Genomic DNA, 16,930 nt, shown 5'->3' with positions numbered 1-16,930 from the left:
TACTCAACTGTAAGCTTTTCTGAAGCAGGATCAAGTCATTTTTGTCTTCATATTTTCTTTATCTAGAACTTGGCAGGTACCCTAAGAAGCTGGCTGAATGAACAGCATCCCTTTTGCTGAATAAGTGACAGTACCACATAGCTGTGCCCTTTATGTAATCTGAACTTGACAGGCATTGCTTTTACTCATAACCCCACGGGCTGACTCTGATCAACCCCTCACATTCTAAGGATGAGGAAACAGCTCAGAACAGCCACCTAACTGGCCTAAGATCATGAAGCTGGTATATGCTAGAGCCTGCATGCAAAAGCCATTCCATCGGATACCATCTCCTTGCTCTGGCCAATATAGGACCAGTGGTTAGAAAACCTAACTGAGGGAATGAAATCTAAGTTCCAGAACCCACTGAGAGTGTATATATGTCCATGCCTCTCTTTCGCTTTGTCACAGCTTACCCTTCCCCCTCCCCACATCCTCAAGTCCATTCTCAAGTAGGTCTGTGTCTTTATTCCCGTTTTACCCCTAGGTTCTTCATTACATTTTTTTTTAAATTCCATATATATGTGTTAGCATACGGTATTTGTCTTTCTCTTTCTGACTTACTTCACTCTGTATGACAGACTCTAGGTCTATCCACCTCCCTAGGGGTAAAACGGGAATAAAGACACAGACCTACTTGAGAATGGACTTGAGGATATGGGGAGGGGGAAGGGTAAGCTGTGACAAAGCGAAAGAGAGGCATGGACATATATACACTACCAAACGTAAGGTAGATAGATAGTGGGAAGCAGCCGCAGAACACAGGGAGATCAGCTCGGTGCTTTGTGACCGCCTGGAGGGGTGGGATGGGGAGGGTGGGAGGGAGGGAGATGCATGAGGGAAGGGATGTGGGAACAGATGTATATGTATGACTGATTCACTTTGTTATAAAGCAGAAACTAATAAAAAAAAAAAAGAAGAAGAAAAAAAAAAGAACCCACTGAGAGAAAGACTCTGGTTTAAAAGAAAACAGGAACTATAGTGCTGGAGTAAAATGAATACACTATTTTTCTCCCATGAAAGTAAATGAACTTTAAACTTTATATACTGTTTAAACTGGTTAAATAACTAATTTCATTTCCAAACTCCAAGCAAACGAGTTATTTTGAAGCATATGGCACCATATGGCTTAGCTTGGCACTGTTCAAAAGGAAACAAATGCTCAGGTAAAGCAACTCTTTGAACTATCGTGTAGGTTTCACATTTTACATTATCAGTTAGGTAAACTTCTTACTTAAAGGTTACAAACAATCCTCAAACCCCTTTGTACAAATGCATTCTTCAGACAGCTGTTCTGCAAAGCTGAAAGAGCTGCACACAGGTTCCGGCAGGCACGCTTCCAGTAACTCAGAGCCCAGTTGTTACTGTGTGAAGACACACCAGACAAGCCTTTATTGCTCTTCCATTCCTCCTTTGTACTGGGCTTACCCAAAGCTTCAACTGCCAATATTCTGTAACATCTCAATTCAGAACTCCAAAACTATTTCAATACACTGATTTCTTCGCTTAACATTTCCTATGATCGGGCCATACCTTTTATCTGGAAAAGAGCAAGTGAAGGCAAGCTCACGGTAGTTAACTTGCAGTTAACAGTCACAACCCTGGTATTAGATGTGCTCAAAATGGCAAATAAACTGATACTTACTTTTCAGAAACCACTAATGAGCATGTGAGGACGTACTTTTTTTTTTTTTTTGCAGTACACGGGCCTCTCACTGTTGTGGCCTCTCCCGTTGCGGAGCACAGGCTCCGGACGCGCAGGCTCAGCGGCCATGGCTCACGGGCCCAGCCGCTCCGCGGCACGTGGGATCCTCCCGAACCGGGGCACGAACCTGTATCCCCAGCATCGGCAGGCGGACTCTCAGCCGCTGTGCCACCAGGGAAGCCCATACTTTCCTTTTTTGATACAGGGCAGAAATAAGGACTGCAAATGCTTTTTGTAGGAGATGATGGGAGGTGACGAGTTAGGAAGAGGGCTCTGCATACAATAAATTTTTTTTTTTTGTTTTTTTTGTTTTTGCGGTATGTGGGCCTCTCATTGTTGTGGCCTCTCCCGTTGCGAAGCACAGGCTCCGGACGCGCAGGCTCAGCAGCCATGGCTCACGGGCCCAGCCGCTCCGCGGCATGTGGGATCTTCCCAGACCGGGGCACGAACCCGTGTCCCCTGCATCGGCAGGCGGACTCTCAACCACTGCACCACCAGGGAAGCCCTACAATAAATTTTTAAAAATGAAAAAGCAGACCTTAATCCCTTATGACACAACATACAAGGGGGACTCTCCAAATGGTGACAGCAGTTGGCAGAATTCAAATTCATGGCGAGACTGTCTACGGGAGATGGTGGCTAAACAGGGCAGAGGGAAAAGTAACTTGGTACATGATTCACTATAGTAAATGACCTAGCAGTTGATAAGGCAAAAATTGCGGCCAAAGGTGTAAAAGATTAGTTAAACTCCATGGATGAAGTGAAGATTAGAAAAATCACAAGAGTATAAATGAGCGAAAAGTTGAAGTTAATAAACAAGATTAAATCATTAAGTACAATAAATAAGGTACTAGTATAAGATGACATACTGGACAACTGGAAAGAAAATCTAGAAAAATTACTGCTGAATATTATATTTTTATTAAACATTGTTTATAGGTATTTAATCAAGTTTATGTGTAATGTTTTTCCTTCTACATTTATCCTGAGTACTTACTATATGCCAGGCCCTGCTCTAGACTTTACAGATACAACTCTAAGCAGACAGAAACCCCTGCTCTTGTGCAGAGTCTAGGGGAGGGAGATAAATAACCAAACTCTATTCTTTCTCAATGGGTAAGAAGCCTAGGGAGGGGGAAGTAAGCATAAAAGAGAAAGGATGGGTGTGGGTTGTTCTTCTACGTTGGGGTAGTTAGGGAAGACTGTACTGATAAGGGGATGACATCCAAGGAGGGACCTGAAAGGAGGAGGGAGCACAATGCAGGAAATGGGGAGGGTGATTAAGGCATAGAAAACAGCAAAGAGGCCAATGTGGCATGTGTGTGTGTCTGTGTGTGTGTGTGTGTGTGTCTTGGAGGGGGTATAGGAGGGGAGGTGGAGAGGTAGGTTATAGAGGGCCTTGGAGGCCTCTGCAGGGTGGATGAAAGGGGTGGGAATGGACGGGGAGAATATGAGTTCTTGTGCAAGTAGACAACACCTTGCTGCTTTAGAAACCCAGCAACCCAGCAACCCAGAGTGGGGGGAATGTACCAACTGCTTTTAGGGCTTATAAAAACATATCTCGCTCAATTTTTCAATCTATGCTTCAATTAATCTGGGGTCACTTACTGTAGTAAATTAGCAGCATGATTAAAAATGAGACCTAAATCGACTCTTAAGGACACCCTTAAAACCATGTTTTCCAAATGCAAATGAATACTTCAAAGCAGTCACTTCCAATAAGAATTACTCCCTAGCCGTTTTCAAATGCCTTCAGAGCCTGTATCCCATCAAGCCCCTTTAAAGGTGGCAAGTATTATCTGCCTCCCTCTCATCATTCAGGCTCCAGATCAAATGTCACCTTCTCCGAGGGGCCTTTCCTGAGCCTCCCAGAAGTATCAACACCACCCAAAAAAACCCCCCAAAAACCCCTGCTTCCTCAAGCCTGTCTCTGTCACATCACCTAGTTTGTATCACATGCCACCCGCATTGAGTTACAAGGCATGGAAGACAAGGACTTTGTCTCACGGGCCACTATTTCCCCAAGTACCTAAACCAGCACTGGGCACACAGCATGTATTTAATAATTATGTACTGAATGGATGAGTGGAAGCAATTTTTGGAAGTATCTCCAAATAGCCTGGCATCCAGCCCAGAGGCCAATATTTATATAACTGGGGTCAAAGCATGTTAAAGAACGATGAGAATGACTTTTCTTATGTAGAACATAAGCAAACCCATTTACGTAACACTTACCAATTATACACCAGGCACTTGATAAATTTATTCTTCTTGTCCATTTTATTTGACCTTTGGTCTAAGACCAAGTACGGAAGTATATGTTACCCTAAAGGGGTGCTCCCAGAGTAGTTCAAGCCATCATTTAAGAAATATATATAGCTCCAAGAGGAATACTTTGAAGAAGATGATCTTCCAGCACCTTAGCAGTATTTTTATAATTATTTAAAATATGCTTCATTTCACAGCCTCACCAAAATATCCCTTCAATATTATGCAAGTTTCCGGCATAAATTTGTATTAAGTTAAGTTAAATATTGTCCTGCAAGGGATCCTAGAATATTGTCTCCTAAAGCCAGAACCCCAAGAATTAAACTGACTATTCCAAAAGACTATAATTCTACCATGAAAGGAGGTAATTCTGCATTTGGCAGTTTCAGCATTTTCTAAATATTGATTTAATGTGTCCTAGTAACTGTAATTCTGAAATAAGCAGATTAAACATTGCACATAATGACCATTTGTTTGCTTTCACCTAAGCATGAAAATTTCTTCAATACCCAATATTACAAATTCTCATTTCTCCATAGCATGGCTAATAGTAACTCACTAAAAAAAAAAAAAAAAGCTATATTCCTTATTCTCTTTCATTTTACACCTCTACTTTTTCTCTTGAAAACAAACAGAACATTTCCTTCTATATCTACATTAATAAAATAGTTATGAATACCAATAACTTTGGATTCACAATCACTTGTTAAGTTTGGAGTGAAAATAAAGTGCATCTTTTTCCAGCAATGCCAGTTATTTGAGAACTGAGAATTATTATTAACAACAAGATCTCCATTTACATTCTGAGAAACTGAAGGTTTAATGTAGACCTACAAATGTATTACTGACCAGCACAAATGTTTGTTACTTGTTTTCAGAAGAGCTGAAGAACTGTGAATAAGGGTTAGGGGTATAATCTCAAGGACAAATAATTTATAAGTTTTGCCCATTAGGGTGAGCTCTGCTACTTCAACCATACATTTATTATCAAACAGCACTTTAAGTCAGAGCTGTCAATTGAAATAAAGATCCCAGGTAAGACGCCTTCATATAGCACTTTTTAAAAAAAAATTATAGTTGATTTATAATGTTGTGTTAATTTCCGCTGTAGAGCAAAATGATTCAGTTATACATATATATACACACACACACACACACATACATACAATACACATTCTTTTTTATACTCTTTTCCATTATGGTTTATCACAGGATATTGAATATAGTGCCCTGTGCTATACAGTAGGACTTGTTATTTATCCATTCTATATATACTAGTTTGCATCTAGCACAACTTTTAAAAATAAGACAAAAAGAACTACCTAGAAAAGTAAAAAACTTTTTTCCTTAGGTCAAATATGATTTAAACGAACAAGTAAGCCATTTCTTCAGACTTAATTCTCAGACATTTCAGCTGACACTTGCCCTGATGTGATGATTTTATACTGCAGTAAACTGATAGACTGGGTCTTCCTTAGTTCTTTAGCAAGATATTTAAAATAATGCTTTGAGTAAAAGTTGAAAACTCAGGCTCATTTAAAAAGGTATCAGACTCTTCCCAGCCTTTATTAACTTTGCACCATTCCGTCTCGTCACACTTCCAGGACAATCCCAATCTTCACATCCAAATACTTCCCTCATTTCAAAAGAAACTTCCCAAGTAAGTAATAAAAATTCCAAATTGCTATAACTGCTAATTTCTGTCTCTTAGTCTAAATAGGTAGTGACGATTTCTGAAGCAAAAATAAGAAACATAAAGGAGGGCACCATCTAGTAAGGACTTGGCAGTTTGGGGGTAGGGTAGGGGATGGCAGGGAGAAGGAAGTTAGCCACAATAACGCCCATCAACGGCTCTATAGTTTCTAAAACATTAACACGTTATCCCTTTTGAGAGGTTGGCAAAAGCACTGACATTAGGAAACTGTGTTTGACTGTACAGAAAGGGAACTATCCACAATCACGTGAAGGATGTTAATAGCTGTACAGAAAAAGGAAACACTTGGGCCTCCCTGGTGGCGCAGTGGTTGAGAGTCCGCCTGCCGATGCAGGGGACGCGGGTTCGTGCCCCGGTCTGGGAGGATCCCACATGCCGCGGAGCGGCTGGGCCCGTGAGCCATGGCCGCTGGGCCTGCGCGTCCGGAGCCTGTGCTCCGCAACGGGAGAGGCCACAGCAGTGAGAGGCCCACATACCGCAAAAAGAAAAAAAGAAAAAAAAAAAAAAAAAAAAAAAAAAAAGAAAAAGGAAACACTTTGGTACTTTGCCCTGAGAACTCAAAAGACCCAAGTCGTGGAAAGGAAGAGGATTCCAAAGCTAGGAGCCCTTAAACCAACATTCCCCACCTCCTCAAACTTAGAGGCAAATAGCACTGGATCCCTAGCTTATCACTTCCCTGAGGTACCTGGTAGAAAGAATTCATCATTTGATAATTAACTAGAGCTTCAACTACAGAGATTAAAAGTAACAGATTTAGCACATTTTTTTCACACCTACATCATCTACGAGCTGGCTAACCACCCCCTGCTCCCAAGTCTGGACAGATGTGAGAGTTAATACAGACCCTCCACAGTTTATTCTCTAGTGCCAGGCCCCTCTTTTTCCCTTTTATATGTATTGCTCTGCTTCTGTAAGGAGGTCCAAGTACTAGTAACTCTGAAAGAAAAAGCAGTAAGACCTATATGGATTTTTAAAACCAAAGTACAAATGACCCTGTAATTAACATTTTCTTTCCTGACATTCAAAGTGCATTAGACCATCTCCCTGCCACTCTATGCGACATTCAAACAGTTTAACTGCCTGTCAAAGGACCCTAATGCTGACACTAGATCAAATTAACCTTCGAGCACTAAGAGATGTGCCATACTAACTCTGAAACAACGACGGTACTCTACAGATTAATTGGGACACTGCTTTCATCCAAGCTCCATAAAAGTGATCTCTTTTTCCCATAGGTACATTTCATTTTGGCACTTATCAATACCACCAGCCCCACCACACACAACCTTTCGCATCCAGCCAGTCTCAGTATTACCTTCTTTTCTCTATCACTCTTGTCCTCTTCACCTGTACTAGGCCCTACTTTCATTCCTTCTCCAAGTTGATTAGGATCAAAACAAATATTCTTTTCTAGGTAATTTTTTTTAAAATTTGGTCACACTGCACAGCCATGCAGGATCTTATTTCCCCAACCAGGGATCGAACCCAGGCCCCAGCAGTGACAGCGCAGAATCCTAACCACTGGACCGCCAGGGAATTCCCTCGAGATAATTTTTTTAAGAGAATTTTTTTTAATTAATTTATTTTATTTTTGGTTGTGTTGATTCTTCGTTGCTGCGCGCGGGCTTTCTCTAGTTGAGGTGAGCGGTGACTACTCTTCGTTGCGGTGCACGTGCTTCTCACTGCAGTGGCTTCTCTTGTTGCGGAGCACGGGCTCTAGGCGTGAGGGCTTCAGTAGTTGTGGCACGCGGGCTCAGTAGTTGTGGCTCACTGGCTCTAGAACGCAGGCTCAGTAGTTGTGGTGCACGGGGCTTAGTTGCTCAGTGGCATGTGGGATCTTCCTGGACCAAGGGTCGAACCCGTGTACCCTGCATTGGCAGGCGGATTCTTAACCACTGCGCCACCAGGGAAATCCCCACTCTAGGTAATTTTATATAGGGGAAACCAATAGTTTTTATCTAGAACACACTGCACATGTCACAATATATGAGCATATAAACTTGCAGGCACCTCTGACTTCAGTGGTTTAACTCACTTAATCAGGAGAACCACCCATTTCTCTGAGTAGCAAAATTGTCACAGAAAATGGTCCGAGTCCCTATCAACCATCTCGTCCGAAAGCTGATGAAAGTTGGTGTGGGAGGCTGCAGCTTTGGCCTGCCCGGGGCCCAGATCTGACCCAGCTGCCTTTCTTCCTCTACACACACTTCCCAGGGACACAGCCACTTCCTCCCTTTGGTGCCACTGCTTCCACCCGCCCATTCCTCAGGGAGCTCCTCCTTTCTGTTCTTATTGCCAAGTGGGATGCTCTCAGCTCCCCTTTCCTTGCTGCCCCCGCCAAAGACCATCAGCCGGGGCCTCTTATGGTCTAAACAGCTTTACTATCAACCAGCACAAACAGCACAAGGTGTAAACCCTTGGGGAAGTCACAGAGAGTCCACACAATTATTTTAAGTGTGGTCCTTGGCACCGTCCTGTCTATTCTCCGCCAGCCATCAGATAGATTACATTCAGAGGAGGAGGTAGTTGGTTAAGCTAAGTCGGTGATTCTAGACTTTCAGAACTCAAGAGTAAAAAAAATTTTTTTAACAAAAAGAAAGGGGAAAAAAGAAAAGGCCAGAAAAGAAACAGGCAAAGAATAACATAGGATTAATTTTTTTTCTAGTAAAGGAGAATAAAAATAAGCAAAACCTCACCATCAGCCAGAATCACAAATGAAACAGATTTTTATTACACATATAAAAATCCATCCTTCAAACTATAATAAACTTATCTTTTGAAAAACTTTTTATTTTTTTGTTTTTGGCCGTGCCGCACAGCTTGCGGGATCTTAGTTCCCTGACCAGTGATCAAACCCGCACCCTCCACAGTGAAAGCGCACTGTCCTAACTACTGGACCTCCAGGGAACTCCCAATAAATTTATCTTTTTAACAACCACAACAACAAATCGTTATTCTTTTTTTCTTGCTTTGCTGTGGAGATGTGAAAACGATTGCATCAAGGACCTGGCACTTAGGAATAGTGATTTAACCCCGTTCCATATTCAGTCACGGTGAGGAGATTAAAGAACCTCTTTGCCTCAACTATACAGTTTTTAAAATATTCAGTCCACAGCAACGCCCCCTCCTAAAATACACGGAACAAATACTATGCCTCGAAAATAGAAGAAAGCTGGAGCTTGAACCTGAAATCCTCAGAGACTAGCAACTCTGTGTTAGTACCTGATCAAATACTGAGGAGAGAAAGGCCTCCTCACTTAGTCCCTGAACCACTGCTAGTCATGAAAAGAAAGAAATACTAGTTCAATACCGCCAAGAAATGACAAATTGGGTCAAAATGCTGGTTTAAAAATCTTTACTACGTAGTTTCAACTGTTCCAAAAACCCAAAATATATCTGGACTTACTTGGCCTTAATAAAGCACAGCTGGGCAGTAAGACTCATTCTTTATTAGTTAAAAGTAGGCCAAAAAAGTGGCAGAAAGTCTGAAATTGTGCACATCCCCCAAAATTTGTTTCCACAAGCTAAAACTATTTAAGAGTGAAATTTATAAAGCTAAAACCTTCTATTTTCCACAGCTAATATGTAAATAAGGGCTCAAATGCCTTTCTTTTTGAGAAAACCCCTTACCAAACTCTTAAGGTACCTAAACCTTCAACAGGAGAATTTAATCCAAATAGAAATGTTAGTCATTTCTTCCCTTTACACTGCAGCAGTATTTTATGAGTCATTACTTGAAAGCAAGGAGGAAAAAAAATCTAAGCAACAGATTTACATGGGAAATTACAATGTTATATTATAAACTTTTAATAAACAAAAGCATTTTACTTACGATGTTCCCTGCTGAGAATTACTGTGGGTTTTTGAAGATGTATCATATTGTTCTGTGGGCGAGGGAAAAATGATCAGAGGAGAACGATGACAAATTCATGAGACCGTTAGCTATAAATCCCCTTTTTTGCTGTCCCCCCACTTTAACCTAAACACTCAGTATACTTAAATTATGTCAACCAGAGTGCTATACACTGCTTATAAAATAACATTTATGTTACGTCTAGAGAGAGGGCTTGCTCAGAACTGGGAAGCCCTAAGCAGAGAGAACACACTTTGAAAGCGCCACCCGGCATGCCGACCACACTGCCATGGGCAGGAGACTCTCCTTGCTGTCAGCTGGCAGGGCTGCCTTGTAGAAGCACTAGGATGGGGCCGCAGTCACCCTCACCTGGTTTCACGTCACATATCTATCCGTGATTTGCTAGCATTCTCTTTTAAAGACTCTGTCCTTGGCCCACTGTGCTCCCACCCCCCCCACTGTTCAACACCCCCATTCGTTTATTCAACTGCTATTTACCAACTGCCTGTTAGACACCAAGATGTTCAAGGTATCTGACCCCGTCCTTGATGAGCGTACAGCTGACTGAGGGACATCAAACAGGCACGTGTTATCTACAACCCTAGGCAATGCAAAATCAGCACGAAAATCAATCATCTAAATGAAATGTCCTGGGAATCTACAGATTGGTCACTCTGTTGGTCATGACAAAAGAAGGCAAATTAGAAAAGAAAAAAAATTAATTGTGTCACAAAGGATGGGTGAGATTCTGACAGAATGACTGCTGGCAAGAGGGAGATGAGGGTGGGGGAGGCCTTCAGGCAGAAGAGACAGTGAGCGAAGGCCGAACGTGGGAGGCGCTGAAATGGTACAGATTATGACAGGGGAAGGCTGGGGTACAGAGTGTGCGGTGGGCAGCATGGGGGGGCCAGGGAAGTCAGATTTTAGAGGGCTCTGAGTGCCACAAGAGGATGTTAAAACTTCAGTTGTCAGGGAATGAGACATCTCCAAGGCACGATGCAGCTATTCCTCAGAAAGATTAACCTGCTGGTGCTACCTGATGTAACCTAGAAAGGAATGGGAAATGTTAAGTGTGGAGGCTGCAGACCAGCTGGGAGGCTGTGTTTGTCTAGGCCTGAGGTAATATGGCCCTGAAGCAGAAGGGGAATGGAAATACGGGTGCCTTTCAGACAGGGGTGAGGAGAGCGACCACAAATGTCATGTGGAGGCCCTTGCATATTTGCAATTAAACGCTTTATCCTCATGGTGGCAGCAGCTCTTATATGATATTTTTAAATTGCTTTTGCCCTTCTGGCTGGCAAGCTGGGGCTGGCACTACAAATGAGAGGGGCGAAAGTACACTCACACGTACTCCTACACAGTCCTCTTGACCCGGTCCTAAGCTCAACGAGGCTCTGGTAATCCTTAGGCAGCCGTGTTTTTTGCACATGGGAACATAAATACTGGGACATACAAGTAAAATCCCTATACTTCATTCTCTACAGACTCCAAAACCACAATTTTTCAAGAAATTTGAATTATCTTGCTGGGCATACTTTGAGAAATATATGTCACACTCCACTTTTCTGAAAGCTGTATCTGCACACACTCCATTCCTTCTTCATCCAACATACAACCAGACCCCTCCAGGATCCAACTAGGCCCCCCAAAGGCCACATTCTCACAGAGGCAAAAAGGGTTTCCAGCAGCAGCATAAAAGACCCCAAGGTAAGCATTTGCTGAGCCAAGACCTACAGGAGACCTGCCAGTGTCTGAAAACTTCTCATCAGGGCAACGAGGAATCGGCCTACACTATTCCACAGACCTGGAGGGCCACCACCCCTGGCGAAGACAGTGCTTACCAGCTCATGTTCAACTATATTTTGCTAAAAGGAGAAATCAGACAGTTTAAAGGATTACAGGGTCTTTCTAAACCGGGAGGTAGCAATCATGCAAGCTGTAAGTAATTCAGTGGAAGGCATATAATCTGCATGACTGGCAGCTCTAGCAAATTTGGGGGTGGGGTGAGGAGAAAGAGGTAAAGGAACGCACAGCAATCCTGCCCACAGCTGAGCTGGTGACCCACCTGCACACTTATGCCACTTCACCCGTTATCTATCTTTGGATAGGCTGCCAAGATGTTGAGAAAAAAAGATTTCCCAGTCTCCCCAACACTGTGCAAGATGATCAGGTTTATCTCTCTGCATTTGGGGGTAATTTATTTACTTTTATTATTATTATTATTTATTTTTGGCCACACCACACAACATATGGGATCTTCATTCCCTGACCAGGGATCGAACCCATGCTCCCTGCAGTGGAAGCACTGAGTCTTAACCACTGGACCGCCAGGGAAGTCTCTGGGGGAAATTTAGTTAGGAGTTATTTGCAAAGTCTTATTCAGTACTTCTAGAGCAGGGGGCAGCAAACATTTTCTGTAAAGGTCCGATAGTAAATACTTTAGACTTTGCATGCCATACCTTGCGGCATAATAACAAATGAATGAGCATGGCTGTGTCCTAATAAAACCTTCTTTACAAAAACTAGCTGTACAACAGATTTGACTCTCAGGCTATAGTACCTATCCCTGTTCTAGAGGAAGATTATTTTATTTCTTGTTTTTCTCATCTTTTTTACTCTCCTCATATCCTTGCAATTTAAACAACAGGATAATCAAGAGAAAAACACATGTGAGGAAAAAGAATAAGGTGGAGATATTTCAAGAAGAGTCACCTCTATGGAATATCTATGAGCAACCTTCTCCCAACACATATATGCACACCACGCACCCTACTTTGGTCTCCCTATCCTTTGAAGACTAACACTTCATAACTTGGGCACTCACCATATGTTGATGAACTAAATGACTGCAAATACACCAGTCATTTTTGTAAGGCCTGAAAGGCCTTGCATGTAGTTGGGACACCAAGAATTTAATGAACCGAGAGGTTACTGATAAAGAGAAAGGCTGGATCCAGTTAGCTTTCTTCTGTTTCCCACTGAATTCTCAAGTATTTACAATCCATTAAAAGGAACCAAAAAAAGAATTACATGACAAGTACATACAGAAGGTCTAGAGAAGCTATGTGCTCTCTTCCTTATAAAAACTTCTTGGTTTTGTTTAAAATAAATACAAGAAACACACAAAATATCCCCATCTATTCTTATATACAATTTCTGGGTAAAAATGCATTTAGAGTCACTCTCAAGATATTTATCATATGTGAGGTAATACCAAATTATATTTTATTTGTTAGGTACTTTATTAAGACATCTTTGTTAACTCTTTGCAATAATCTGAAACTCCACCTAAAGAACAGCTTTACGTTTGCCCTTCCTTCCTATTCTGTAACCACAGGAAGCCTTCATCTCTGCTGGAGCATTTTTCATTAATGTTTTCTACATTAAAACAGTAAAAACCATGCTTTGTTCTCCAATGCAATAATCAGTTCCACATATTTACTTACTTTGGTTTAGGGTTGCAGAACTGATATGCTGAGAATCCTAGAAAGAAAAATAAAAATCTCTAGTTAATAAAATATTAAGGTTTATAAATCCAAGGTTGCGTCACTGTTAAATCTGATAAATACTGATAAATCTAATTTTTAATAAAATAGGTTGTACTGCTTCTGTTGTTTCCTAAAGTTTATTCTTCCTTTGGTGTCAAGGATTTTCAACACAAAGTATAATGTTTCACCTTAAAATCAATAATAATAAATTATATTTTTTGAGAATAAAACTATCATTAGAAAATATGTAAAGTACCTAACATGGTAAATCCTGGTTTGGATAGATAAAACCTCAATGACATCGTGGAAAGGAAGAGCGATAATATATTGACAATGTGCATGTGTAACAGGCTGGACTGAACGCATATCTGAAGGTGATATTTCTATATTCTGAATATTATCCAAAAGTAGAAAAGGCGAGGGGACAGTGTTGCTAATATACTGTTCACAAATACTTTAACAGAAATGTGCAAGTAGGCAGTTCACCTTGCTATTAAAACCATCACGAATGCAGCTGATTGCATTAAACTTTAAGAAAATGTAGGAGGTATAACAAGTGTAAATGTGTATCTGTAACGTATCTAAGTCCTGAACTAGGAAGCAGACACCCTACCTCACTTAACTCTCCTGCATCTCCGTGTCCCTCTTCTAAGGTAAAGAACCTCAAAAATGAAAGAATTTATTGTAAAGTCCTGACTACTTTCATAAGCTACAAAACCCTATACAAATGTAAGATGTTCTTACTGACATAATTGGAGAGTGAAGTATTTGAAAGCATTAGGAAGCACTTTAGTAGCTAAATTAATTGCAATATTAACCTAATCTCCAAAGAGTTCAACACATACTACTTGATTAATCTGGCACACAGCGGTACTTCACACTTGTCACTGGTGTGGATGCAGTGCCTGCTAGACTTGTAAGGAATTACCTTCGCGGGAAAAGGAAATTTGGAGGGCTCAGCTGTACTAGGCGTGTGTATTGCTGTCAAAGGAGGAGGCCATGAATGGGTCATTTCCTGGAAAGAGATTTGGAACGGGAAGAAAAAGTAAATTATAAATAGAACATTTATTGCTATTTAAGTTAACTTTTTAAACTGAATGTAGAGTGGAGTGATGGTAAATGAAAAGTGAAATCTTAAAAGTTATTTCATTTACTTTTTGAAAAAGCTCCTACTTGGCAGGCTATGTTCAAAAGCTGAAGCTCTCCAACAAACAGAACTGAAAAGACATCAGTTTGAAGAAGAAAAACAAGAGCATAGAACAGGAATGGTCTTAACACTCTGAACAGCATGAAGCATAAAAACGGTAGTAGGTATTACCAGAGCTTGTGTAACTATGAAAACTCAGTCCTGTCTCAATGCTTTCTTTCTCTCTCAGCTTCTTTATTGCATTTCCTGGAATTATTTAAGTTCAAAGGAAGAAGAACTTTCCTGTTTGACTTAAGCAAACAAGTAATTCAGGTCACTTGTTCCACTTGGGAGAGTTTTAATGGATTTGACCCTTCCCTGATACACATTATTAGTACATAAGAACTTTTGCAGAGAGGGCCTTAAAAAGTGACCGTCCCTTTTCATTAACAGAAGTTTCATTTCTATTCACTGTTTACATGGAAGCAAGATTTCTATATCTTCCAAATTAATATATTTATCTTGACATGAGTTCTAAGCACATTCACTTGCTGGAAAACAAAATGTCACATTAAAGGTGTCTAATCACAAATATGCACATGCACACACACTTTGTTGAAGAGCTAAAATGGCACTGGAGATTAACGCCAGCCCCTTCTTTTTACAGCTGAGAAAAACAAGGTCTAAAATGACAGGATCAGGGCTTCCCTGGTGGCGCAGTGCTTGAGAGTCCGCCTGCCAATGCAGGGGACACGGGTTCGTGCCCTGGTCCGGGAGGATCCCACATGCTGCGGAGCGGCTGGGCCCGTGAGCCATGGCCACTGGGCCTGCGCGTCCGGAGCCCGTGCTCCGCAACGGGAGAGGCCACAACAGTGAGAGGCCCGCGTACCGCAAAAAAAAAAAAAAAAAAAAAAAATGACAGTATCAGGTCCCCCAGGAAGCCAATGGCTGAGAGCACAGGGAATGGCCCCTCTGCGTTGGAGTCTGAAAGAAGTCCATCCCCACGTGTGTCAGACCTGCCAGGCAAACTGGCTTAAGATTTACAAGCAACCCTCCACCAGCACACTGGAGACCCCAGATAATGCTATATTACCTCACCTGTACAACACACTGTGTTCTGGTTTTTTTTTAAACATCTTTATTGGAGTATAATTGCTTTACAATGGTGTTTAGTTTCTGCTTTATAACAAAGTGTATCAGTTATACATACACATATATCCCCATATCTCTTCCCTCTTGCGTCTCCCTCCCTCCCACCCTCCCTATCCCACCCCTCGAGGTAGTCACAAAGCACAGAGCTGATCTCCCTGCAGCTGCTTCCCACTAGCTATCTGTTTTACATTACACACTGTGCTTTTTTCCAAGTGCTGACCAACCTCTCCATCACCACAGAAATGCCATCTGATCCTTGCAACAACTGGAGGTGGAGCTGGGCAAGCATCCCCATTCCCCACCTCTGCGCACATCTTCCCTGCCCTTCCCCACAGCTGCCCTCCGGGTTGCTAGAACCTCAGAACAGACAGAAATGACCTGGCACAGTGACAAGCAAAGTAACCGATGTTGGCTCGAGTAATTTTTGTTAAAGGTGATATCACGCCCTTGCTCACTTGACTAACCATCTTTTGTTCAGTACAAAAGAGGAATTCTATACTAAAGTATAAGGGAAAGAGTAGCACCTCTGGAGCCAGGGACCCAGATTGGATCTTAACTCTGACCCTGCTGGTCAGGTCTGCCTGAGGAGTTTGAGCTCTCTGAGCCTTAGTTCTCAGGAAGAGGTAGACGAAGACCACTTATTTTTCAGAGCATAAAGTGCTGGAATACATGGTCAGAGAAAGCACTTAATAAATTAAAAGCCTAGTTTTTAAAGAATTTTAATACTGCACCAAAGAGTTTCCTGTTGTTTTATTTATTTGACTATACTCTAAGGTATGGGACCATGAGAACGTTACGATGTAAAAACTTGTAGCAATTGCAAAGGTGTCTGAAAGTATCATCCTTCTGTCTTCCAAGAATTTCTCTATAGAATCCCAGTGGTGTCTATGACTTTTAGTCACCAATGATTCCCAGGAATTATCTATTGTACTCTCAATGCCTAAGGCTGCCCCGGCTATTAAATTAGGCAGTTGGAAAGTGCATAAACTCTTTCAGGCCTTAAGTGGTTTGCTGATAGTGTGAAAGAATTTATATACTTCCCTAAATGCTCAGCTTACTAGGGGAAGTTAGGCCTTATGAGAATTGGGGCCATAAGGAGAGGAGGGTGCCCAGAATTGCAGGGCCCTGAATTCACTCCCTGCTTTAACAATGACTTATCACATGAATGGGGGTAAATCACTTAGCACCTGCTTCACTCCTGGCCTTCCAGGTGCCACAGCTGCTTTCTCCTCCCCACTCTCCACCCTACTCAATTTGCTCTAGACACTCTGTCTGGTTATCGCTGTTTTTCTAATACACCAACCTGTTCCCACCTCGAGGCTTCTGCCCTTTCCTCCAATCACTTGCCTGCTATATGACTCATAGCGCTTATCAACAACTGACATTTTATTATATATTTATCTTCCCCACTATGGTCTCCACAAGAGCAAGGACTCTTATTCACAAGGCACCCCAGTGCCTAGAAAAGTATATGCATCTTCACGGATATTTGCTGAATAAATGAACATTCCAGTGACACTGGTACAATGCTACCACTCATTGTACCAGTGTCACTGGAATGTTGCACTGAGATAACGTCTACAAG

The 16,930-nt window shown here is 41.7% G+C and overlaps 1 protein-coding gene across 6 annotated transcripts in view; it reads right to left on the bottom strand.

Moving 5' to 3' along the window:
* Positions 1 to 16,930, bottom strand: part of AFF1 (ALF transcription elongation factor 1) — a 213,702-nt gene that overhangs the window by 38,468 nt on the left and 158,304 nt on the right. For all 6 annotated transcript variants that reach the window (XM_081238196.1, XM_081238198.1, XM_081238197.1 and 3 more), the window contains 3 exons: positions 13,996 to 14,082; positions 13,026 to 13,062; positions 9,559 to 9,610 (listed from right to left, as the gene is read on the bottom strand). In XM_081238196.1, coding sequence (XP_081094322.1) covers positions 9,559 to 9,610; positions 13,026 to 13,062; positions 13,996 to 14,082 — 176 coding nt within the window. The remainder of the gene's footprint in view (positions 1 to 9,558; positions 9,611 to 13,025; positions 13,063 to 13,995; positions 14,083 to 16,930) is intronic.

Source organism: Mesoplodon bidens (genome assembly GCF_964165515.1).
Source record: "Mesoplodon bidens genome assembly, chromosome: 1".
Lineage (NCBI taxonomy): Eukaryota > Metazoa > Chordata > Mammalia > Artiodactyla > Ziphiidae > Mesoplodon > Mesoplodon bidens.
This window is presented reverse-complemented; position numbering and strand designations above follow the sequence as displayed.